Source organism: Anser brachyrhynchus, assembly GCF_964034855.1.
Source record: "Anser brachyrhynchus genome assembly, chromosome: 15".
NCBI classification, from domain to species: domain Eukaryota; kingdom Metazoa; phylum Chordata; class Aves; order Anseriformes; family Anatidae; genus Anser; species Anser brachyrhynchus.
In genome coordinates this window covers 14086122-14112476 of record NC_137733.1, presented here as the reverse complement: position 1 = coordinate 14112476, position 26355 = coordinate 14086122, and the positions used below count along the sequence as shown (strand labels likewise).

General features: G+C 42.5%; 1 protein-coding gene across 2 annotated transcripts; it reads right to left on the bottom strand.

Moving 5' to 3' along the window:
- Positions 1-1962: 1962 nt before the first annotated feature.
- Positions 1963-25300, bottom strand: WIPI2 (WD repeat domain, phosphoinositide interacting 2). 2 transcript variants are annotated; one of them, XM_080557408.1, is made up of 12 exons: positions 24990-25300; positions 15820-15902; positions 11386-11555; positions 10020-10116; positions 9306-9403; positions 8767-8859; positions 7917-7987; positions 6909-7016; positions 5974-6138; positions 4888-4995; positions 3502-3632; positions 1963-2671 (listed from the first exon to the last, which is right to left on the bottom strand). In XM_080557408.1, exons 1-12 carry the CDS (start codon positions 25061-25063, stop codon positions 2559-2561), a joined length of 1311 nt encoding a protein of 436 aa, XP_080413534.1. In that variant the 5' UTR covers positions 25064-25300; the 3' UTR covers positions 1963-2558. The 2 variants fall into 2 exon arrangements, with proteins under 2 accessions (XP_080413534.1, XP_080413535.1); XM_080557409.1 differs by having other exon boundaries at positions 3535-3632; positions 24990-25296.
- Positions 25301-26355: the final 1055 nt, after the last annotated feature.

Here is a 26355-nt window from a genome sequence, read left to right as displayed (position 1 = left end):
GTCACTAACCCCCGAATATTTCTAATCTTGCTCTCTAAAAAGACTTTCCCAGCTAAAACAGGAAAAAAACTTCCAGCTTTTAATTAAGCAGGGTGTAGCGATTGACCAGTCAGTCAGTGGCACAGGAGGGGTGTACTACAGCACATGGAAGACAACAGCGAATGTGGGATTTATGGAAAATAAGCAGGTGCAAAAAGTCAGGATACTGGTTTTAACCCTTTCTTAGTGTTCTCAGTTTTTAGCAGTAAAATTAGTAAACACGTTAAACGTGATAGCAGTACCTTGCTACGCAATATGGCCTTTGTTACAACTCGAGTTGTAGAGCTTGTGCTTAGCAGACCTGTGTTGCTTACGCGTGTTTGCTGCTAACTCGACTCGTTGAGTCTCTGCCAAGCCTCCAAGTATGTTACCAGGAACATTCCCAGCTTTAGCCTGGAATAAGCAGACATCTGACAGCTCCTGCGTGGTTCAGTTTGCCAGCAGAGCTTGCCGAGCTTATATTTACTTCAAGACTTGTATTTTACTCTGCAGTTACAAGCTCCACAGCAAAGCTGATAGCGCTTGTAGTAAAAAAAACAACAAAAATAAATCCAGACTACAGAATTTAGTTGTCAGCCAGAGCTTAAATTCAAGAGACTAAATGAGATTTCAGCATGGCTCAGCAGTTTGCTTTGGGCGTGCTGGATTCTGGAGAGGATGCCACAAGCTAATCCAGCCAACTATTTAGGACGGTCAAGGGTTTTCAGTGAGTAAACAAGCCTGATCCCTTCTCTCCCACATGTTTGTCTAAGAACATCTGTGCACACTAACAGCAGCCTCACCGATATGGGCAGCTCTCTTTGTCAGGGGCTATTGTCATCTTCTGCTCTTTTAGATGAAGGGGAAAGCCTACCTTACCCACACAGGGCTCGGGGGACAACAGCCACCACCCGCTATTGCTTGACAGAAGCCTTGTTAACAGTACCAAATCCTAAAAGCACCCTACCATCTAGTTTGGTAAGGAGCTCACCGACAGCTGGAATACTCAGTTCAGTCCAGGCCCCATCCTGCTCTCAAGATCTGCAATTTCCTCGTCTATTTGTATTTGTATTTCTTTGTAAGTAGTCAGTAGAGCAAAGGAAGCATCCCATACTACTACACAAAAGGCAAAGCAGGCTCACTTTGGCAAAGTGAAGTAACACTCACCAAGTACTTTGCTAATCATTTACTCACTACCTGTTATCCAAGACTTAAGAGAAGGCACATTACAACCCTAAAAATAGACTGCAGCACTGCTCAGCCTTGGACAGCCCTAGCCACGGTCAAGGCAGCTAAGGTTTTATTCCAAAGCTGCCAAAGAAAACCAGTCCTTGGAGACTATCACAAGAGGTACTCCAATAGAAGGAGAAATTAAAACTGGAGCATGATTATCCAGCAAAACAGAACCTAGAAGATAACTCTTTCAAAATCATTTATATTTACATCAGTATCTGGAAAAAGAGTCCTGAACCTTCACCATTGGAGCAGTATGCTCAGCCCCAGACAGAAGAGAAGCAAGAATTAAGAGTTACACCCTCCAGCTGAAAACCTTAAAGCTGTTTTAAGTAACGGGGCTGCCATACTCTGCAGTGACTTCTATCCAGCCTGACAGAATCATTGCTTTGGATAATTAAAAAAAGTATAAAAAAGGTTATTGCTACTCTGCCAAGGAAACAGAACAACTGACAGGAGAGAAAGTGCATTTGAAGTCCCTTTCTAAAAGAAAAAACCAACGAAACCAAACAACAGCTACCATCGGCTACAGACACCCGAGTGCTATAGGTGTGAAACAAGTCTCTAGCAATTCCTTCTTCATTCTAGCTTTCTTCCTACAGATTTTTTTTTTCCTCTTCCCTGTAAAGGCACTTTCTGTATTCTACATCCTCATGCAGGGAAACGTTTCCAGTTTTCCATCCCAACAAACAGAACACTCCCACAAATACACAACATTCAGAAGGAATTTTAATTAACAAAATGGTCCAGGAAAGGGGAGGGAGAACCCAAAAACAGGCCGATGCATTTGAAAGATTGCATGTCAGTCACTAGGTATGCCTGCAAGCCCATGCACAGGAAACCATTTGGACCTTTGTCAGTGCAGAACTGATCTCAGCTTCCAGAACCACTTCTCTACTCCTTCCTTATATAAGCTAAATATTATATACATATATAAAAAAAATACAAACTTGAGTTTGTTATAAAGTGGCTTCTCTCTCTCTCTCCCCCTCCTATGCTTGCTTGGCACATGAATGCATGCAAAGCTAGTAGGCTCCGAGGGCTGCACAAACAGCAGGTTTTGGCAACAAAAAAAACAACAAAAAAACACAGCTAAAATAGATAAGCAAGATTAAAAGCCACTGAATTGAAAACCATATATTTTTCCAATGGTATAGAATTAGAACTACAGCTACGACTTAAAACTGTAAGAGTCTGTCATCCTCTCTCCCAACTCATGTCAAAGTTCATAGCAGCATAACACGAGATTCCTCAAGAAACATCAAGCCAGTGTTCTCTGCTTCAGGAGTGAGTTCACAGGTCAAAGTTCAGTCTGTCCGAAGGATCATGGGGGGATGTTCACTGTCTTCATCCAATCTGAGCGAGTTGGTTTCATCTTCCAGGCAAGCTCCACCCACAGCACCCAGGTCTTCCGTATAGGCTGCAGAGAAAGGGATTAGTTCAACGATCAGCACCGCAAACTAAGGCTTGGATCCAACAGAGTCAGGGATTCCAGCTGAAGTACCAGACGTTATTTGCAACAGTTTCACTGCCACCCTATGTTTGCCTTCATCATGACCATGTTTCTCCAAGCAAAGAGCAGTTTGTGATCAAACCTCGCAGCTACCCCGCCTGTGTGCAATGTACATCGTTGCTTTAGGCAGACTGATGTTTCTGTACCCTCCACCCTTTCATTACAGCTGCAACTGCTGTATTGAGCCGCTGTATGTGCGGTTGAAGCACCAACCTGAGTGCTATACAAAGATGGCAAGAGCTGTATGCGCAGGCTCTACTCACGTGGAACTCCAGCATTAGGTAAATACTGAGTCTTTCAATTTCACAGAACAGCAAGGCAAGCTAAAAGGTCACAGTTCCCATAAAGGAACTGTAAGAGCACTTAACAACCAAAAAAACAACCTAAAAGAACCCCCATGATTGTAATTCAGGTGCTTTGTTCTGCACCCAGACCTCCTGCATGAAATAATTGCATTACAGCATCTGAAGAACCATTCAGCAAGTACTGCAACTATTACTGAAGTAATTGACCGCAATTTGAGACAAAGCTCTACCCAGAAAGTAGTGAAGATGAGCAGTTTATCTATAGGAGGCTACTGAATATCACAAGTGCTCTTTTCCAACCACTCACCAGTGCTTCACATCACGCTCATAGCTATGAAAAGCTCAGTGTTGAAGCAGATGAGCTCATGCAGCCATCTAGAATGATGCAATATGCAGAGGTGCTCCCTGCCCCATTTCCAGCCTTCTCCTTACCATGCCTTGTGGGTGAGGAAGGCACATATGTACCTTTAGTCACAGCAGCACTGTACGTCTGTGCTACCAATGGCCGGTCGTGGGATGCAGACTCCAGGATTTCGTTGGCTGGCTCCATGCTGCCATCGAGCCTACCAAGCAGAGAAAGGTTAGCTGGAGAGGTGATCTGCCTAGACATAATACAGCCTTACTTGACAGCTACGCAAGAATATCTGATTAGGCGTGCAAGAATACATATACACACACAACAGGAGGGATACGATCCCTTCAGGGATGGCAGTTATCTTTTCCAATTGCCTGTGCTCTGTCATAATGCAAGGGATATTCCAGAGGACTGTCAAGAGGCATCTCTGTGAATATACTTCATATTTAACACCGAATACACACCAGCAACACATTTGCCTCTGAGATGACATCAGGACCTAAACCCTGCTAACTGTTGCTAGGAAGAAAAAGACTCAAAAGAATAGTGCATATTTTAAAGAAAAAAAAATTAAAAAGTCATTCCTATCAGCAAGGTTGCAGATTATTTCTTGAATTCTGCCCACAGCAGAAGCTGTTGCTTCATATACATATCCTGGAAAACACTCTAGTGAAGGTGTTAGAGAATTTCAACTATTACAAACTTGATAAAAGCTTCTCTTTACCAGACTTCACTTTGTTTACAAATGAAACTAGAGATCATGTCTTAAAATGTTCACATAAGGATATATTATTTTTAACCAGTATTGTAGACTCGACCAAAGTTGCAAACCTGAATTGTCGTCATAAATTTTTGGCTTTAAGTCTATGATTGATCGTGTAAGTAAACCAGCTGTATTACCCTATCTGTTCCCTTCAAACCCCATAAAAAATAACAAGGCCTTGTCATATTTTCCTTAAGTCTTCTACAGTACTGCTACAAAACATTATTTCACTGGCCCATAGGCAAGGAAGTTTAGTAAGGACACCTGTAGAAAGAATACAGATAAAATTTCATAGGCCAGATTCCCCTGCGTGAAGCCAGAGTTACACATTCTCATCTCTGTAATCACTTCACTTATTGATGAAGAGGATGGTGTCAGACGTTTCAAGTTCTTGTCAAAGTAACTCAACTCAAACTGCCTAGTAAGAGGAAATAGGATCGTACAGCTAACAGCGATTGATTTTTCACTGCAGTCAGACAGTGTTAAGTTTCTGCTGGAAAAGCAGTGCTTAGCGTAGAAGATATTAAGAAGGAAGGCCCGGGGGGATTCTGAAGTTACTCATTCATGTCAGAGGTTTGAAAAAAATAGGTTAAAGAAATGAGCTCTAAGTTAGACTTCTGCAGCATGAAACTAAGTTTAAGAACAAAGCAGATTCTGTGAAGAAATAAAAGGCATCAGTCCTCAGCTAGTGCAGACTTACTTGTGCTGCTTCATTAGTGTGCACTCTCCTCCTTCTTGGGGGTCTAGGTTGTACATGTAGAGATACCCATCAGCAGCTCCCACCAATAACCGAGGGATCTTCTGGATTCTAAAAAGATTTATGGGAGATTAGTAAAAAGCTTGAGTTTCATATCAGCAAACTCTACTCTACTCCCCTCCTGAGATTTTATGCCATTATCTTCCACAGTTGCTTATAGATAGGGAATATTGTTAACAGTTGCATAGACTGAGCACCTAGGAAAGAACTGCATATATGAAAGCAAGGCATAATCACAATGTGGAGCTAATAGGATGCCATGGGAATCAAGCAACTTATACATAACCCAGGAAAGCAAATTGAGATGTTACCGTCCTTTTACCAGCTTTGTGCAACTCCAGAGACAAATGTTCTAATGTGAAGTATTTACTTATTTCAGAACTGTTACAACATTTAATTATTGCTTAAAGCGTGCTTTGAGATCAGAGGAGAGAACAAGAACATGAAATCAATTTAGCACAGAATCTACAGAAACACACAAAAAAGTTCACTACTGCTTAGGTTATTGCTTTGGTAGCTGTGCCAAATAGGCCCTGCCCTTTGGTGAAGGCAGAATAAAGTTGAGAACTAAATGTAATGAATGCTATACAGTTTTAGAGACAAGAACAACAGGAACATGCTTTCAAAGATTTCTTTAACCGTTACTCTGGACTGCCTTATTTTACAACTAACACAAAATACAGCATTATTTCCCCTAGCACTAATAGAAGCAAATGCCTTAAGCCTATGCATCTGTTCTCAGCAGCCTTCTTTCAAAAAGAAGAGACATTTTTAAACAACACTTAGAAATAGTCTGTTGCTGTTCCAAATATGACGTCTTTCCCCTCTCCTCCTCAAAGTACTGTGAGATGTTAGCTCCACCATACAGCTTTTAAACCAGCAGAGGCTTTGAAAGCACTACAGGTGACCCACTGCTCTCCGTACTACCCACTTTGCTGGAGCTGAGGTGTGTCCCCCAGTGTCAGCCCCTGCATAGCTCAGCGTGGCGACCCAGTGGGTGGTGAATGCAAGCTCCGTTTCTTTACTCACGTGGCAAGTGCACAGATGTTTTTGTGCCCACAGAACGGCAGGCGGACTGTAGCAAAGGCTCTACCCTGGTTGAACATTTCTGTTACTTGTGAAGGCAGATAGCTTGTTGAGGCCATCAGCACTTTTCCAAAATAACCTGTCCAGGTTGTAGGCTCTTCCTGAGGTCTACAGTTTAGAAGAAGAAAACAGAAAATGTCCAACTTTGACTTCACATTGGAGAGAAAGGTGCACAAACATTTTGAAACGTCTTTTCATTTTCAAAGATATCACTTGTTTTTCTTCAGAGATAAGGAACACCCTTGAGAACTCAATGTACTCCATTTACGCTACAGGACACGGTGTGTCCTGTAATACCCTCAGCCTGTTGCTAAAACATGTTCTATTGTAAATTGATACTTCTGTTTTTACAACTGTATTTCGTAACGGTTATTATACAAGAGCAAGATCTATTACAAGGTGCTAAACTTCAAGATTTTATTCAACTGTTTAATCAGTAACCAACCACTGTCTCTAATGACTTACACAAAAATATAAGTAAGACTCTTCTCAAATCATAAATAGGAACATTTTACAACATGGTGCCTTTTAAAGCCCTATAGGCAGCTGGAAGATATTGTTGAGATACATCTTCCCATATGGATGTCAGAAGAGGTAAAAAACGAATGCAATTGAAAACGTTAAACTGCCCCCATATTTCTCTGCCAAGGATGCCCAATTCCCCTTTGTCAGAAATACTTCTATTCATTAGGAGAACAGCATGCACATCAGGGGCAGCTGCTGATTCATAACCAACAACGCCCTTTACATTATGAAAGTGTTCAAAGAAGTCTGTCCACACTGACTATACTCAACAGGAAGAGTTTTCTCCAATTTGTAAGCCTTTTCCTTGGGGGGGGGAAAAAAAAAAAAAAATCTACGGCACCTCTGAAACCTACTTTTCTTTCACAGTCTCAAGTTTGAAGATATGCACTGTCTCCGTGTTACTGGATGCAGACAGAAACATGCCGTCCATGCTGAAAGCCAATGAACAGATGCTCACACACCTAGGTGTAAAAGAAACAAAGAAAAAACATTGAAGCATTATTTTTGACATTCTAATGATGCACTAACTGCTAAAAGCAAAAGCTACTGTTAAGTGACTCATGGGAACTGATTTAAATGAGAATATTATTCCTCTATTTTGGTAGGTAGGAGTCCTTCTGCACATTCACCACTCAGGAGCTCCATAGCGTTCACACCAGTTGTGCTGCAAGAGCTAGGAGGGACTGCGGCTGCATAGTAAAATCACCTGCAATTTCTCTCAGAAGAAGAGCATGTGACTTGTAATTAAGCCAAAGCATATGGCTTAATAATTAAGCAGATTCCTCAGTCATCAATGCTTTGTAAATAAAAAAGGTAACTCCATAGTAAGCATTCTCCGATACCTTCTTAATGCACTTCAAGAGCAAGATTCCCCTTAATTACATTTAACTGACATATACCAGACACTGGGGGTCATCTAGTAAAAATCTGAACTCACTCTTACCTCTGCATAAAGTATATATTAGAGCTACAGAGTTACTGCTACCACAAACTACAGTACCGTGTCAATGACTTTCAACAGCCCCGGTGCTAGCAGGATTTAGAAGAGCAAGAAAATTATACACCCTGATTCCACTTGCCATAAGAATACAGTATTGTACAAAAGGTGGCCCACTTTGAACGAGTTCCTTTACCAGTGAATTTTTAAAATGCAAGAGGAAGTACAATTCTGGCAGGACTGATTCGCAGAATAGACGAATCTAAAGTTGGAAGACGTTCAAACTGCAAGTGTTACAAGCGTACAGGCAGGGATGGAGGAAGATGACAACAGGCAAGAATTAGGATGATAGCTCAACTGCAGAGCATACTGGAGATCTACTGTAAAGAATGAGCTTCAGATAACTACCCTGGCTGAACTTTACCTCTTCACTCCTCTCCGGAATTCAAACAGTTTCTGTCCTTCTGGAATGGAAAACACTCTTATCACTGTCCCCTGGAAGGGGAAGAAAAAATAAAATCTTTCATTATCATTTCAAGTGTGTGCAGTGTGCATTAGCTCTGGTGAGCAGAGTACAGACCATTCTGCTGTTAACTTACCGTGGTTGATGCACCTCACATACTAGCATTAAATATTTTTGGAGCTTGTTTGAAGGATGTGTTTGAAGAATGGAGAAACTATAAGGTGGGAACTACTAATGTACAGTACAAGCTTTGCATCAAGAACAGCTCCTCTTATTAATCTTTATCATGAAAATGATCACGTTACCCACAAGTATAGTTACCTGATGTCTTTGTGCCTTTATCAGGTGAAATCATGTTACATCTGTGTAGTTTAAGCTTATTATCCAAGGAACAGAGGCTTCACACTTTGTAATTTATACAGTTCAGACAGACCATTTGTCATCATGTACCAAGGTCAGGCAAAACAATTCTCTCTTTTGACTTTAACTGTCTTGTTTTCATTAGGAAGATAGCATCAAAGGAATGCAACTGATTTCTAGTATGCATCCCACACTAATGGGAAAAACACTTGGAGGACTGCCCTGATTACAGCCAGATTAAAATTTAAATAACCTTATTATCCAGCATTTCACAGCATGGAAGTTATGTCAAACATCATTTACAGTTTTTAAACTTAGATTTGTCGTTATAACTTTAAGACTTCTTTTTTGGCACTTGCACATGGTACTGTGCATGCTTAAAAATGAAATTTGTTTAGACTATTTTAAGTAAGTTTATCATTGCTGGCAAGTCAATAAAAGGACGTCTTACCTTTTCTGATGCAGTGGCAAGTTTAGTACCACTTGCGTCAAAAGCCAAAGCAGCCAAGGGACTATCATGAGCTGGGATCATATTAGCAGCTCTCTGCAGGAGCAAGACGATAAAACAGAACCTTAGCAAAGCACAGGTTAAAAGCTACATGTTCACAGCTTAAGCCTGCATATGTAAGAGCTGTCAGGGCAAATATAAGCCTTATTTATGGACAACTGCTTCAATCCGTTTCAGTAACTGCTAAGCAAAAGTACACAACATTATTACTGAAGCATATGTGTAGAGAGTTCAAGAAGTAGCAGGCTACTTAAAGACAATTCAAATAGAAGTGAATGTTCATCTGCTCCACCCATTTGCTCAACTCTTCTCATCAAAGTTAGTAGTCTTACTTTCCTTTGTTGACATTCTGTGATGCCTAGGTATAATGGATAATTGTCGTGGATGGACCCAAGTGCCTAGTAATTCTTCTCTGAGCAATTTAAACTATTTCCAAAAACTGCATCTTTAGAAACGGAAACAGCACGCACAAAGACCCTTACCAGATTGATGGTGTCAAAGACCTGTACTTCTCCAATAGTTGCACTCCCTGGATAGGCCAGGTAGCAGTTGTCATTATTTATTGATAAAGCACACAACCCTAGAGGGAATGTAGAACAACATAAAAAAAAAAACCAACGGTTAGAATGAGGCAAATTCCAAAACTTATACAACAAAGCTTTGTATGTTCAAATATTGCAAAGATCAACTCAAATCATCCTTACAATGTACCAAGAGACATAGAACAATAGAACAAGGATGAAAAAAACTCAATAGTCAACCTGCAATGCATCTGTTCAACACAATTACTAACAAAGCCTAATAGAAAGTAAAATACTGTCAGAGCTACAGTAACCAATGAAGTAGAAGAAATTCCCAAGTTTGTCCTGACTCCTAAAGCATTAACCTGACACAGTACCAAGTGCTGGCAACATGTAGCTTGTAATTATCTGTATTGCTTCCTTCTGATCTGAGATTGCAACCATAAGCACTAGACCAGAAAACTGGGAGAAAGCAGTTTAAGGCAGTCTGCTGTTTGTTCTTGGAAGCCTCGTTGGATCAAATGGGTAGGCTTTAAGCCAACGCTCACATATTTAATTATAATTTTCATTTGGAAACAGAACTAACAGTGCTACAGTTCCATGTTGGAAATGTCACCTGCAGACAGAACACGCTTTTCAGACTAACACTAACCTCTGAGAACAGGATTGCCTTACCTGCAGGATTGGGAGGTGTCTCCCGGATTGTATGCAACACCTTCATGTCTCGTATGTTGTGTATGTATAGAGACTCTTCCAGACATACTATCAGCCTCTAGATGTGGGGAAGATGAAATGGTGGCATGAAGAGAGAGTTTATATGGACCTATCGACCCTATAAAAAAACTGTATCCAAAATGCAGTAGGTACCTTCCAATACAGAAAAGGTTGTACCCACCTGATGGGAAGAAATAAGAGTCTGACAGAAGATGCACAAGATACATCTCTTGGCAAGGCTTCAACAGCGCAATACTACACTCGGTCACTTGAACTGACCAGTGCGCTCGACTTTTCTCAACCATGCTAGTATAAATTGATTTAAATGAAAATTATTTGTATTACTAGATCAAGTCAACAAGCCAGAAACCTTCACCTACACCTATTTCATTCTTATTCTTTACCTGCCCATATGTATTTCCCCGCCCCCAAGAGGCCAATTCACATGTGGGCCCAATTTCCTGCTTTGGCTAAACAAAAATATACAAGGCTTTTTAAAACCATTTATAGACCCTATTACTCACTCACACTCATTTGTAATTACTCACAGTCAATTGTGAGGACTTCTTTTGTTTTAAATTTTTAAGTTCTTCGGCAACTCATTTACCCTTTGGTGACTACATCTGGACGACTGTCTCACAAGACATTGTTCATTTAGCACTACCTCACAATGCCAGAAGTCAAATCAGCCACTCTTTCCCTTATGATTTTAAACAGGAATCCCATTCTCTCACCCCTCATTTTGAGAGGGTGGGGACGGACACTAAGATGATTTCATCCTTCAGATGCCATTTTCTCTACTTTGAACGACCTAGTTAAAGACAGAAAACTCTATTTGCAGAAGAGCCTACCGATGACTTAGTACTACTTAGTATCCACCTAACTCAAAGACTTCACCAGTTCAGTGATATCATTTTCTTAAAAATTCAAATTATATCTAAAAACATTACAAAAAAGTGAACAGAATTTGAAGTTTTGTCCCGAGCAGAAGCTGTTGGCTTCAGCTACTTTTACAATTCGGATCACAGGACGATTCTGGTTGAAAGGGACCGTGGCAGGTCTCCAGACAACCTCCTGCTCAAAACAGGATCAGCCATGAGGTCAGATCAGGTTACTCACGACGTTCTTTCTAATGAAACAGACAGACACAGAACCAAAAATTCTTAAATACGGTAACTCAGATGCCATAAAATTTTATGGAAGCTACAGTCAGAAAAGTAAAAATTAATTTCAAACAGCAATTCTGTCACCAAAGGAAAAAACACCAGAAAGTGCCAGAACGAGACCCACAACCCCTCCCTTTGTTTTCACTTAAATTATCACTCACCTGTCTATTGAGTTTGACAGCCAAGATGGTGTTGGAGTAACTGTAGTTGCAAATCTCTGTCCCCTTCTTAAAGTGACAAACTTTCAGCTTGCGTGGAGCCTTAAGGCTGACTATGGCCACCAGACTACTGGAGAACAGCCTCTCCACAATGCACACATCTTCTGTGTCAGCTGAGGAATTTAACAGTAAAGGAAAGGAAACAAAATGGAGGTGAGATTTCAGGGAAGGACAACGATGTGTGTGTATTAATAGGAAATATCATCTAAGAAAATACAGTTTAAGAACACAATCATTCTGACACCACAGCTCAGAGTTAAGGCGGGACACAGGACAGGTTTCTAAAGCAGAAAATCTACTCGGTGAATGCCAATTCACAAAGGCCATTTTTTTTTTCCCCCCAGGAGTCACAGAAGTTTCTGCTTGAGAAGTGTCTACTTCCTGGTGTGCCAAGATGCAACTGGAAAAAAACAAACATCAAGGAGACAAAAAATCAAGTTGTCAAGTTCCAGAATCTTATAATCTTCTATTATCTCTGCAGAAATCTAGGTAAGCATAGGTGTTCCCTTTTTTTCCCCCCTAAGGCAATGCTACACACGGAAAGATTTCTGATGACAAAAAAGTTTCTGCACGTCTCCATGAAGGAAAAAAAAAAGATTACTCAAAGAAGCTGGAAATCTCATTTGTTCCAAAGTCCCACAACCAGTTACCCCAGCACTTCTGTATTCCCCTCTTGTGAAATTTTCCTCCGAAAGCCCCCCCGACAGTCTTCACAGCTCTCTAGGCAATCAACAGACACACTTCAAACCATTATGGTGGCACTCTGAGCACTTGAGAAGTCAAAGAAAACAGAGAGCCTGCTCCCTTGCTGGATAAATGCCAGCCTGACACAAAGCTAGCCGTACGGATGCTTTTGAGACTAAAGCAGAATGTGCAAAAAGCTATTGCGTGTCATGAGAAAGCAGGAGAGCTCTCCCAGTCTCTGCAGCTCGCCCACAGCTGCTGGCTACATCTGCCCTTCCCTTACAGGGCTGAAGCAAGACAAGCAACTGGAGCCTTTGGCATTGATCCGCGGAAACAACCTAACTTCTCAGAAATCAGTGTCTGGATTAGGTCAATGCCTAACAGGTCTCAAAACAGTAAAACTGCCAGAAAATAAATACAAAAATAAATAAGTAACCTTATTTCTGAAGGCTTCAATTAGCACTGTTCTCATCACCTAAGACAGGAATTCTCTGAAAAAAAGTTCTTACATTCTCAGGACATTGCAATGCCACCACCGTGTGACACATCTGTTTTGAAAGTGCCCAAAGAAAGCACTTATTTCAAGAAAAAGAACTGAAAATATTTAATTCTGTACATGGGAGCAAGAGTGATTGAGCACAAGAAAGCAAGAGCCTTCTTGTGGCAAAGGAGCAGGTTTATACAACACATTTTCAGTCTTCCATGCAACATAATTGACTTTTATCCAAATCTAATAAACAATATGGTATTTTTCCAAAGAAGACAGAACTGTTCACAGAGGCTTTGAAAATTCAATTTCCTCACTTTCGCAAGAGGCATAATGCGTTTTAGAAACGACTTTGTTTTCAAGGAATTATTCTCCACTTTCCTGATGTCACACACAACACAGGAAAAAGAGTAATACAAAAATCCACTTCAATAACCACACGCATAGACTTTAAATGCAAAACTCCGTGCTCCTTGAACCACACAAGTAACATGAAAGGTTCTCAAACATTTTACAGCATAGGTTATCAGCTTTCCATCTAGGCTTGGAGTCCTTCATACTAATAGTATCCTTTTACAAGAGTCAGAGAAGACTGGCACACGAAGACCCAAAACCAGAGCCAGATTGCTCCCCGCTCCTTGGGGGCTAGGTGGAATACTCGGTTTCTTTTCCCATTCAGGGGCAACCACGTTAAGAGACAGCTGCTGGGACTTGTTGCACTCCCAGGAAGGCAGGAGAACTGGTATTTCAGAGTAGGAACAATAGCAGAGATCAAATGGAAGTGCTGTCCCACACTGCACTGATGCAGATTAGCCAGCAAGAAAGGCATGCAAGAGCACTGTCAAGAATTAAGCTGCTACAGGCAAGGCAAAAAAAAAAACAAACCACCAACAACCAAAAAAAAACCCCAAATTTTCAACAAGGAAAACACCTAAGAAGTGGAGACATTCCTAGAGTCGCAGCGTAAAGAGACTTACTACACTATAATACGGTCACTTTTGAGAGAAAGGCTTTGTGATAGTCTTTTAATTAAATTCACTTTAAAAATACAGGATGCACCCCTGTTTCTTTGTCTTCCTCTAACAGGAAGAAGTGATTAAAAATCCCTTCACAACTGCCAAGTCATGTACACTTCCTAATGAGCAACCATTCAAGTGAAGTACCAGGCTGTACTGCACACCCTATGTCCAGCTGACCTAAATTAATCATATTTTTAATAGCACCAGTTAAGTTATATAGCAATGCTGTTCATCAGGTTTTCTTTTTCACCCCGTTTGTATTCTCTCCTTTACGCTACACAAGCGAGGATTACCAGCAACTCAGACCGAAAACACAGCAAGAACAAAGAGCAGAACTGCAAACTGATTTAAGCAGCAGCAGCAGCGAGGGAAGAACAAGCAAATACGTAACAAGATTACAGTTTCATAAACACAAGCAGGCAGCATCACGGACAAGAGCTGGTTAGAACCAGCTAGATTATGATCAGCTGTGCTTTTATTCCATTTTTAATCCAGGAACATGAAGCAAATTATAAACATTCATTAAGCCTTAAAGCACCCTCCGATGTAATACTTTTTTCTACAGATGGATCAACTGAGCGGGGAGTTAGGTGATTTATAGTCACGGTAAAAGTCAGTGATGGGAGCAGACAAAGAGGCTTCCCATTCTTTCAGTTGTTTTTTCAAACACAGGACAGTCAGAGCATATTTTATAGTTTACTTCAGTCACCTACCTGAGAACTTGCAGACCAGCCACGTGGGAAGAGAGGGGTCCTTAAAAATGCTCACCCAAAATGATGCTAAGTCTTTAGAACCCCTTACAAAGTGAACTGAGGGGCCATGCGTGATGGCGAGCCCTCAAAATACCTTTCCTTGCTGACAGGGGGTACCCAGAACACAGGACACCCTCCAGCCCCATGCCAAGGTTACAGCCTTAAACACGCATGGCTGGCAAGCCCAAGACTGAAAATTATTTAGCTGCATATAAAAAATGTCGATGTGCTGCAGATGTTGTATGCCCTATGAGCAACCTTTATCCCATCTGTACTTTTTCTTTCAGTGACTACCGAGAAGCAGCAGTTCAGCAAAGTTCAGTTCAGCCTCCCTCAGTATGTTTATTCAGTGTCTCACGTAACCGGAGTCATCTTCACCGAGCCTCTGGGGGTCATATCAGGCCAGATACTCCAAGTGCCTACCATACTACAGAAGTCAGGTACCTAAATTCAACAGCACAAAATGGAATTCAAGGCACCCATTAACCAGTACAACCAGACCATGACTCAAGCAGGCAGATGGAGCTGCAACCCAATTTAACCTGACCACGGGTACCTAATTTGAACTCCACAATTACTTCTCTCCATTAACTGTACACAGAAACAGGCTGTCACCAGAGATAATAGGTGATCTGAGTCACACACCATTTTCAAATTTAACATGCCACAGAGTCAGGTCACTTCAGGAATGGAGTCTGAAGACCACTCTGTTGTGTGGCATGATCCAGTAGGATCCTAGCATAAACACTGACATCACAGCTACGGGCACTGTTCGCATGGAGTTTATACCAAAGTATGGATACCCATGCATAACATTCCCAGTATTCTCACTATCACCTCAAAAAAAAAAAAAAGAAAAGATGAGGATGAACAATTGGCAAAACAGGGGTATCCCCTTCTCAAGGCTTCCCTCCATGGCATCTCGTATCCTACTTTATGGTGATCAGTTACTGGAATTTAGATAGTTCAACACTTTGGATGAGTAAAGTTGCAGCTATCATGTTCAAGAGTATTTTCCTAACAGCAAAGATTAGGATTAAAAAAATAACCAAGGCTTTGTATTTTTTGATAAAGGTATGTTAGTGGTTGCCTGCCCCAACAGCCAGTATAAAGAGCCAAAAGACACCTACCTGCACAAGCAGATTTTTTTATACCCAGATGCTACATAACCTTGCTACTGGTCATAAAAATCAGAAAAGCAAAGAGCTGTTCTCTTGGCTATTACCAAATTTCACAGGATACCAGCTAAATTTAAATATGTAACACTGACACGGTTTTACCCTGCCAGCAACCAATTGTTTTGTGTTTGTGTGTTATTTCATCATACACTTAAGGTTCCTCTCATGTGACTTCAAATAACCCGTGAAAAAATGAAACATGTCATCTCTTCCTGAAGTCAACCAAGGGAATAAAGAAGAAAAAAGAAGATACTCACTGCATTCATAGATCTGCTCTAATTTGTCCACAGAAGAAAGAGAGAAGAATTTGTAGCCTGATTTACTGCCAACCGCAAGGGATCTGAAAAAGAAACAAGTCAGTCAGGAACATAAACTACATCAGCTGTGAATTACCCTTGGACAGATTCTTACCCTATTCTACACCTCCAGCTAGGTTAGCTCAGTAAGAAGCGTGATTAAAAAACAGACAGATAATTTCCTGAACTCTGAAAAGGCCAAATAGCTTTAGAATTACCTCAGGTGTGGAACCCTACTTCACATATGATGACATTACAGCTCACAGCTTACAGCCTACTGCCCAGCTCATACAGGTGATTTCTCTACACAATTCCCCACAAACTGAAAGCTTCAGTGTGGAGGAAAGAGGACCTGAATAATGTAACGCAAACCAATTACATCATTGCCTCACCATGAGAGGTGACCTGCAAGACCTTTTCAAGTGAGATTGTCTGGGGATTTTTTGCACTTTATACTGTAACCTTCATCAACCACCCCAAGAGAGTTTTCATATAAAAAAAGGAATTAAATACTGCCAACTCTAATTTTCTCCGTTTTTACTTGATGATACTCTAGCATCTCTGAAGAACATTGTTACGTCTCAGTCATACAAATACTCATGCTGAATCTTTAATCAGAGGCTCTCTCAGAAATGCTAGTCACTGATGTTAAACAGATTTTAACAATAGAACATTAAAAAAATGACTACAAGCCCTTCTTTCCACCATTACTCAATTTTCACACTTAGCTCATAGAGCAATTGCTTTTCCAGTCAAAGACAGGTCTTAAATTTTTAGCTAAAAAAACCTTTAGGCTCATCTTGCAGCTCTTTAAACACCAAAGCAGCAGTCAATGGCACTTTATTTTCTCCTCCCCATGTGAAGGATGATTTTACGACATAGAAAAAGAAAATTAGCAGTAAATACAGTTGTACAGAAGTGTGTCACTGTTTATAGTTCATATATATATATATTTTTTTTTAACTGTCAGGAAATATGGAAACAAACTGACTAATTTCTAGTAAGATGCATTTCAATATGCCAAACTGCAGCAAGTCATCCAACAAAAGGCTCAGACCCAGCCCTGCCCATCACTGTGCCAAATTGCCCTTCTGAGCCTGTCAAGATGCTTCTCTCCATTTCAGATGCACTAACAACTAGTCCTGCATTTACAACATAGATCCCCGGATTTCTTGCTTTTCCTGTATTTTCTCTCATGGCTCCTCAATGAGCCCTTTTTAGACTTCAAGGTCCCTAGAAGATTAAAAACTGTTCCTAAAAAGATTCAAAATTGTTCCTAAAGTGTGTTATCCTCCAAAATTAAGATCCCAAGTTATAAAATCAACTTCTGCATGATGGTATAACGTTCTCTGCTAGCAAAATAAAAACCAAAACAAACAAAAAACACAAACTGGAACAGTCTGGTTAAGAAATTATACTTAAGAAGATTTAAGCCCTCAAATTAAAAGATGCACCATCTAGGCAAGAGAAATAAGCTTCTCCAGATGCAATAATCACAACAGGGGAAAAAAGATATTAGGCTTAGAGACAGAGCAGCTACGATAAAACCAAATTTTGTTGCTGCTCCTCTAAGTCACCCTTGTAATACATTTAGTATTACATGTAGTAAAATACATTTATTCAGGCAAAATTGGTACGTTCTGCAGGCTGTATCTGATTAGTTGCTGAAGACTCTGCATTGTTTTTCTCAACTACTTTTGTACAACTCGATGAAAATCCAAACTGTGAAAACATGAAAATGCAATTCAAAAAAAAAGTTATGCATTCGCTTTTCTTAGCTCATCTATTGTTTCCCTCAGAAGAAAGTTTAATGCAGAATGACATTAAAACTGTCACTTCAGAGGTAAACAAGCACTCATCCGAGTTAAAAATAAATGGAGTCACAAGACTCCTTGCAATATAAACAATCTACAAAAGACATAGGATGGATTCCTCGTGCAGAATTCCAGATTGCCCCAGAATATATTAAAACAGCTACCAAGTTGATTCCTGCACTGTATTTATAGCTTTAAATACCAAATAATGCTGCATCACTCTGTTAGTGACGGTATCACTGGAACCAAAAAGCCCATTTTCCTCATCCTACTGACTACCTACACTCCATTTACATCATTAGACTGAGTAAAAGCCAGAAGAATGAAGAAGGCACAGAACCGATCTTCCCATCTATGACAACTGCTTTTTATCATTTCTTTCTGGATCAAGGTGATGGTGAAGTCACAAAACATCTGTTTACACAGCAAAGTTTCAGTTTGTGTCAGCATAATTAAAACTGTTTCAATATACAAGCGTAATTACAAGACCAACCATTTTCCTTCTAGACTAGCATTCTTGGTTTTGAAGGGCTTTTTTTTTTTTCCTTCCTTTCTTTAAGGCACTCTCAAATTACTTCTTATGAAACTATTGGGAAAAAAGGCTTTTTATACGTAGTAAGAGAATCCACTAGGCTAAGTTATACTTGTGTAATCATAATGATTTAAATCCCCCATCTTCCCTCACACCAATATTACACTTAAGCCCTTAAGACACTCGATAGCTATCTAAATGACCAAATCCCACAAAACAAGTATCTAGGCAAAATTACCTCACCTCCTAAAAATGTGCAGCCATATGGGAAGAAAAATGATCAATAAGCCATTCAGCTAGTGCTCAAATGGACAGTGGCCAACAAGAAGATACTGTAGCTTATCAGAATCTCCTTTTACAGTGTGGGCGTTCTGCTTTATTATCACCAATTTTCAGAAGCTGATGAGAGACTGAAATTGAAAATAAAATCAATATCCAAAAAAAAAAATATGCCTTTTTTCTTCTAACATTATGCCACACAGGTATTTTTTAGCCTATTACGTGTATCCTCTATTACAAGCCTGATTTGTAGACTTTGAGCCATTTCGTCATCAAGGTTTTCTACTCAGTACAAAATTACCAATATAGCTGTGATTTATGAAACCGTGTTTACTTGCTTTTTTCAAAGATAATACTGTTGTCTGATCCAAGATCACATAAATCTTAAAAGCATTTTCAAGAGCAGCTGTCATAAATAATTAAAACTAACCTCATCAGGCAAACAGTGCTTTGAGATGTTTCACACATTTGTTTCAAGGAGCTGACATTCGCTCTAAGTGCACTCACCTAGAGTGGGAAATCAGCTGGTTCAATCTCTCCGGCTATTTTAAAACAAGTTTTTTCAGATGGGTTAGAAAGTGGTACAGGTTTTCTTTCGCTTCTTTAATATACATACAGAAGAAAGAAAACCAGTTTTCCCCTTTCCATATCATAGAGGACTTTAATAATTAATCAGGAAGATTCTACATTAATCAGAATGATTCTACTAAGGGCAAGTCTCTCAAAGATTAAAATCAATTGCAGCTGCAGTACAAACATGACTCCAGAAGTTATTGCTATTTTAAATAACCGGTTAATTAAACCTACTTTCATTACGATACAGTCTCATTATACTAATGTTCCGACTCATTTCGAATCTAATGTAAATTTCTAGGGGAGGAGCCTTTGGTGAACAAAGGCTTAGGATGGAGGGGGGGAAAAGAATAATAAAACAATAAACAATGAAATGACATAGGGACAGAATTACTGGAGGAACTTAACTTTACTTTTGCCTCCCAAATGGCTGCTGGAATCAAAGCTGTAACGTCGTATAGACACACCTCAATAGAAAGGTCAAGAATGTCAGTATTTGGGATAGGAGGTAAATACAGAAACCCATACATTCCAAGAGATTTATCAGTAACACTGAAAACCTACAGATTTTCCCATTGCTCTTATAAAAAAAAAAAACACAAATTTGCTGCTACAGCTCAAGGAGACCTCACTATCCCATTACTTAATATGCAGCAATAGGTTGGGACCACAGAAAATTCATACTCGAAGCAAACATCACCACTTTCAGAACACTTTTGGCCACACACGCACTGCACAACAGTCTCTCTCACCCAGAACCACCAGGCAAGCCCACCTCAGCTGATACTTCCACTGCAACAACAGCAAGCAACTTGACAAGCGACTGCTCCTCTCAGCTATCTTTCCTGAACACAAGAGCTATGCGATCTTTCTCTCTCTCTTTCCTTCTCTGTTTAGCTTTAAAGCCTCCTTAGAATAAAGCTCTCTGCTGTCCCCAAGGACCACAAATGAATGACACCCAAACCTAGGAGAAACAAAAGCAGAGAAGTGAATGCTGAGCGTCCAACCCTTGGTCCTCTAACCACAAGTGGTTCAACAACAAAGATAAAAACGAAGACATTTTTAAATACAAACTTCGCATGGTACGGGACTTATAATAAAAAGTCTGCAACAAGAAGCATATTATACAACTTTAGAACTACAAATGTTTGCTTACAATATGAAATCAAATAGATTTAGTCAGGCAAAAAAAAAAGGGTAGAATTTAATCAGCAGGAACAGACATATGGACTGATACCTGTCCCATGTAACTCCATACATAAATGGAAGCAGAGATTAATGACGACCTTGGAAATGAGGATTATCGATGTTTTCATTAGAAACCCAAACTCAAGGATTTGTTTTGTCCTTTTGTGAGTAGTCTGTTTTCAAAACTATAGTGACTATTTTGTTTCTGACTGCTGTCTCTTGGTTACTTTCTTTTAAAAAGGTGATTAAAGCTTCTCTGAAGTCTGTTGATTTGCATTATTTCACTTTTTTTTTTGTACAGAAAACCTGAAAACCATTTAAGTTAACATTTATGTGGTTTTTTTCCCAAATGCATTTCTCTGAGAATATATGTGTAACAACACAAAGACGGTTTTATCAATTTTAAAGATGACAGTAAACTTTGAAATCTTCAAGTTACGTTTTGGTTAAAAAGCTTGCTACTTCCCATAAAGCTGGACACAGATATATTTATGAAAACTTAAGCTCACCTCACAGCCTCATGCGAGCTTTAAAGTGCATAAAGGAGATGTGTAACATAATAGTTCTCCCAGAAGTAACATGAAGAGCACTCAAATTGAAGCGGCACTCTTACCAAATATCTATCATTAAAGATTTGCAACTGCTGAAACATACCTAGCACCAAGGTCACCGACAACCTCCTACTGCCCGGTTCTGTTAGGACTCCTGACTTCAAACCAGTCGCTTCATTTTTATCTGCGAGCTGGAGCTTCTGCCTCCCCGTTGGAGTGCCCGTCGTGCCAAGTTGTGCAATGATTGATTCACAGGGAGAAGCGTAAGGTCCAAAACGAGCACGCTAACATCGGCTGAAAGTGACCTTCTCCATGTTTTTACTTAATGAAAACATATTATATCAAAGAGAACCCACAAACCGTCCGCTTCTGCTGCTTTAGAGGTGGAGTGTTTTCAGGCAGAGTTCCAGTCCCAGCCAATAACTCAAAACCCTCAAGTAAATAAAGCTGAAGGCAACGCGGAGTAAAGAGGCAGGACAACCCTTGTAGTAACAGATACTACGCCACGAGACAATGTCACTACATAGAGCACCTATGAATGAACATCAAAAAGAACTTAAGTAGGAAAAAAGAAAGGTAAAAGCAAGATAAAGAAAACAATTCAGTCACCAGGAATTCCAACAATTGGGAAAAGTTACCGCAACTTTTATGTTGGCAATATTCTTTTAAGTACCAGCAAGCCAATTTCTGGAGTAAAACCCATCCCTAAGCTCACCTCCTTCCTACAGGAGGCAGTCATTAATTATTAAACCCCCCATAAAGCCAAAAAAAAGGTTAGGCTGACACCTATTCTTACCAGCAAGAACTACCATCTTTTTCTGATGCACAGCAACTGGCTCTGCTGTCTAGGTAAGCCAGGCGGATCTGAGCGGGCGCGGAGCTGGCACCTTGCTGAAGGTAAAAGCTTGAACGCAATAACACTGCACCCGTGTCATTTTTGTCCAGTTTTGTCTGTCAGCAAGTTTTCTAATTACTGAAACACACCTTAAAACGTGATGTGAGCCCTGCTGGCTGCCGAGATGTAAACAAAGCTTGCCTTGCACATGCTGGCTGAAACAGCGTGCGTTTGCTCACCTTGCCCGGCTGAAAAAGGACTTCTTTTACTTGGAACTCAAATTTAAAGTCAGCTTTCTGAGGCCCACCGTGGGAAAGTGTAGTTAATCCCCAGTTAGTCCTTTTCAGCTCTTCTCACCCAGTAAAGAGTGATCTTCTGGATACTCATAATAGCACGGTAATAAACCCAGACAGCTGACCTCTTGTTTCTCTATTCAGACAAGAAGTTAAGAGATATCATAGGTGGGAAAAATATAAATAAATCAAAAACTTTAGTTTAAGACACTTGGACAACCACTAAACTCCACTCAGTTTAAGAACTACAACACAGCTTGGTTATGTGGGTCGTACAGCAAATCAAACAAGTGTTTTGGTAAGAAACTGCTCCCAAGGATGTGTAAGGCTTACGGTTTTACACTTCCTTTTTTCTTGACCAGATTTCTTCTGAGACACTATCAGAAAGAAAGGATGCCTATTCCACATCATCCATCTGCCTCCTTTGAAACAAAGTGGCCTTTCAAATTATTCTTCATGATTTCAAGACAAAAATATGAACAGGAGCCTTTTTCTGGTTATATAGTCTCTATAATGGATATCTGAAACCCCTGAAGATACTAAGATGACAAGAAAGACTTCATATTCCACGACTTTCAATTACAGAGACATACAGGGCAGATTGGGATCATGTAAGATAATTGTATCACCACCAAAATTCTCATCAGATCATCTCAGGGTGTTCTACATATATTATATACACACACACACACGCAGAGTGTATTCTACCCACACAATGGACATTTGAATGCCGAATACCAAAACCAGATTGGCTATAGCACAGAAATTGAGTAATACTTTCAGATGTTTATGAAAATGAACAGGGAAAAGTAACGAAGTTACACAGCTGAGGATTAGAAAAGAAGGAAATCACGACTCCCTTGTCCTTCCCCATCTCCCTAACTCAAAACTAAAAATAAATCACACAAAGAAATGTTTCAAGGTGTACAAGTTAAGGAAGGCCTAGATAATTTATATTACATTTGCTTTCGTTTTACTTCAATCTCAGTTCTGGTCTCAAGGCAAGCCTGGAACTGTTTTGTTCAGAAGAAAGAAATATTTTCTGTCACAACTCAGTGATCTGTAAATACGTACAGCTCTCGCCAAAGGTAAGGTGCAACCAAAGCCAGGCAGTTGCTTTCAGGAAGAAGTGGTAAAGCTTTTAGAACACCAAGCTGGACAGCACAGCGAACCTCAAGAACTTCTATAATGACCTTTATAAATCACAACAGAAACAGGTGACAGATTTGCCAGCTGCGATGACTTGGTTTTATCTGGTAATAGGTAAAAAATGGATGGTATCTGAGCACAGCACGGGCATGCTTCACATGCAGGATGACAGTGAGCCGTGCATGGTACTTGATGAAAAACACGCAAGAAAGACTTGTAGAAGTCTTTGAATCACCACACTAAACTGGTAACGAGTTACTTACAAATGCACAGAAGACTCTCACCCTCCGCCCTGTCACTTACACATTAAAGTCTCCTGCCTCGGGTCTATCCAGCTCCATTTGCTCATCTCCACCCCAGAATCTCCAAAATAACCCACAAAAGCAAGGCATTTCCTTCTTTGATGTGACCCTTCTCCAATCTTCTTGCCTTCAACATTCCCACACGCTACGATCCACGATGAGGAGAGTCAAAGCTTTTACAAGGGCAAGATATTGCTTGTACGACTAACAAACAAGTTGTTTAAAAGTCACCACATGTGGATTACATCCAGTGATGCCAACCTGAGATCATTTCCTCTTACTCACTTCCTAAAATAAAACTCCTCCTTTCAGAGGTTCTTTTGGTTCCTTCCCACCGGTTTCATCTCACTGATATTTAAAACAGCCAAATCCTTCTTCAGTGCTCCACTTCCAACCACCAGCATTTCTTGAACTGAAAAACATTGCTCTTCAGTACCCCACGTACAAATTATTATGCTCTGATCCAAACGTACTGCAACTGTCAAATAACAGCAGGATGTGTAGCATCATAAATCTGACCCTTTGTAGACTGAAACCAACTACAGAAGCTAAGTGCAAGCTCAACGACCATATGAGAAAGGCCTCTTCCAAAATCAAAACCCAAAAGAAGAATGGAGTTATACAAATACATTTACACCTAAGGCATTCTGCTTCACCACAGAAAGCAGGTGAAAAGAAAAGGGCTGTATGAAAAGACAGCACCAGCGAGCTTTGGGACTATGTCTGGTACCTCCTAGGAGACTTGGGTCTCTCCTACAGGCTGGGCATCATCAGTAACAGAAAGCACCCTCCCTATCGCTCCTGAAGTGCCGGAGAGCAAGGCTGAGCTCCCCTGGGCAACAACCAGGGAGAGAGAGAAGGCACCGTGCGGCAAGCCCAGCTCAAGCAGCGCCTTTGCTCTCAGCTACGTGTCCCTGCGAGCGTAGCCTCACATCCTGCAGCTCCACACACAACCCTGGGGGCAAAGAGGCGGGGACACGTGAGATCCTTCCTACCCCCTCCTGCAGCGACTAAGCGAAACCCAGCCCCACAGCGGGGCAGCTCGGGGAGAAGTTGCGATGGGAGCGTTTGCAGTGGGATGGGGTGGAAGCAGCAGGGGGTGGCGGTGTGTGTGAGAAACCGCCAGCTCCTCAGGGCCTCTCCTGTCCTAGAGACCCCAACATCAGGGCCTTCCCTGCCCTAAAGATCCAGAACCCTAAAGACCCCCTTCCCAGGGCCTGCCCCACCTGCTAAAGACCTGCCCCCCTCAGACCTCCCTCACCCCCTAAAGAATCCCTGTCAGGACCTCCCCCTCCAGGGCCTTCCCCCCTCCTCAGAGCCTCCCCCCACCCCAAGGACCCCCCACCCTAAAGATCCCCTTCCCAGGGCCTACCTCTCCTCCTAAAGACCTGCCCCCTCAGACCTCCCTCACCCCCTAAAGAATCCCTGTCAGGACCTTCCCCTCCAGAGCCTTCCCCCCTCCCTCAGGGCCTCCCCCACCCCAAGGACCCCCCTCCTCAGGGTCCCCTCCACCCTAAAGCCCCCCCCAGGGCCTGCTCCGCCCCCCGGGCCTCCCCTCCTCAGGACCTCCCCCACCCCCCTCAGGCTCCCCGACCCCCATCCCGCCGCCCCGTACGTGTTGTCCTGGTTGAAGTTGGCGAACAGCAGGTGCCCGCTGCCGGCCTCGCCGCTCTGACCGGCCAAGTTCATGACGGGACGGGCCTCGCCGCCCCCGGCCGGCGGGGGCGAGAGGGAGGACGGTGGGCTGTGGGCCGGACCGGGGCGGGAGGAGCCCCCCCCCTGCACCGAGGACCGGTCCGGACCTGGCTGGGCCTCTCCCCGCCTCAGCCCCGTCGGCCCCGGCCCCCGCCGCACACCCGCGGCCTCCCCATGGCCGCCAGCGCCTTGTTTACGCTGCGGGCGGCGCAGCGGCCCCGCGCATGCGCCCTCCCGCCCCGCCGGCCACCGTCCCGCCTCTGCGCATGCGCCCGGCCCCCCGGGGGGGAGGAGCTGCGCAGGCGGCGGGGTGGTGGCGCCGAACTTGGTTGGGGGGGGTTGTTGCGAAGCTAAGCAGGGCCCAGCAGGGTCGGTGGGTGGATGGGAGACGCTCAGAGGAGCAGAGTCCACACTGAGAGGATGGGGAAAGAGGCTTTGTGAAGCTAAGCAGGGCCCGCTAGGGTCGGCAGCTGGATGGGAGACACATGAGGAGCGCAGCGTCCCCGCTGTGGGGATGGGAGGGGTGGAGGGGTTTTTGTAAAGCTAAGCAGGGCCCAGCGGGGTCGGCGGCTGGATGGGTGACTGCAAGGAGACTTGGCGTCCTTGTTGTCCCCGCTGTCCCCAGGCAGCGGCCGCTCGTTGTCGCCGTACGGGCGGTGAGAGCAGCCGGCCCTGCACGGAGCCGCCCCTCCGGTGCCTCTGCAGTTCCTCCTCGTACCACCGGAGGGCCTCCAGGCTCAGCGGATGTGACAGCAGGGGACAGCGGGCTGCGTTCGGGGCTGCTGGCATCGGAAGGGCCCTGCCCTGAGGGGCCCGGCTGGCAGGAGGGGACAGCCAGGGGCCCTGGGGTGCGGGGGGAGGCTCCTCAGGAGATAAAACACAACCGTCAAGGACAAGGGAACTTGGAAAATCTGGAAACTTGGATCAAAATCAAAGGCTTGTTCCTGCAGGGAACTAATCCGGGAAACGAGTGCAGGGTGCTGGCGTCTGTGGTGCTCGGTCTGGCAAAACTGGGCGGGCTCCAGCACCCCCTCTCACACATGTGCCACACACGAGCCATCCCACACAAGCTGCCGGTGGTCCCCCAAGGCATAAGGGACTCCCTGGGCTCCCCGCCATCGGCCACCCTCGCCCCCAGCTGCTGCCCGTGGCCCTCAGCTCCTGCCGCCATACAAAGCCGCTGCTCCTACAGGGAGGTTTCTCCTGCTGTAAGATGACAGATTTTGTCTCCAGCTCCTTTCTTACTTGCTGGCTCCAGCAGCTGAATGCAGGGGAAAACCTTGTGG

Bases quoted from the DNA above. Each gene is read 5' to 3' on its own strand.
- WIPI2 (XM_080557408.1), bottom strand. From the start codon at position 25,063: ATGAACTTGGCCGGTCAGAGCGGCGAGGCCGGCAGCGGGCACCTGCTG. The intron at 7,988-8,766 runs GTAAGACGTCCT...TTCCCCTTCCAG, and splicing joins TTGCCACTGCATCAGAAAAG to GGGACAGTGATAAGAGTGTT. The intron at 2,672-3,501 runs GTAAGGAGAAGG...CTTTCTCTGCAG, and splicing joins TTCCTCACCCACAAGGCATG to CCTATACGGAAGACCTGGGT.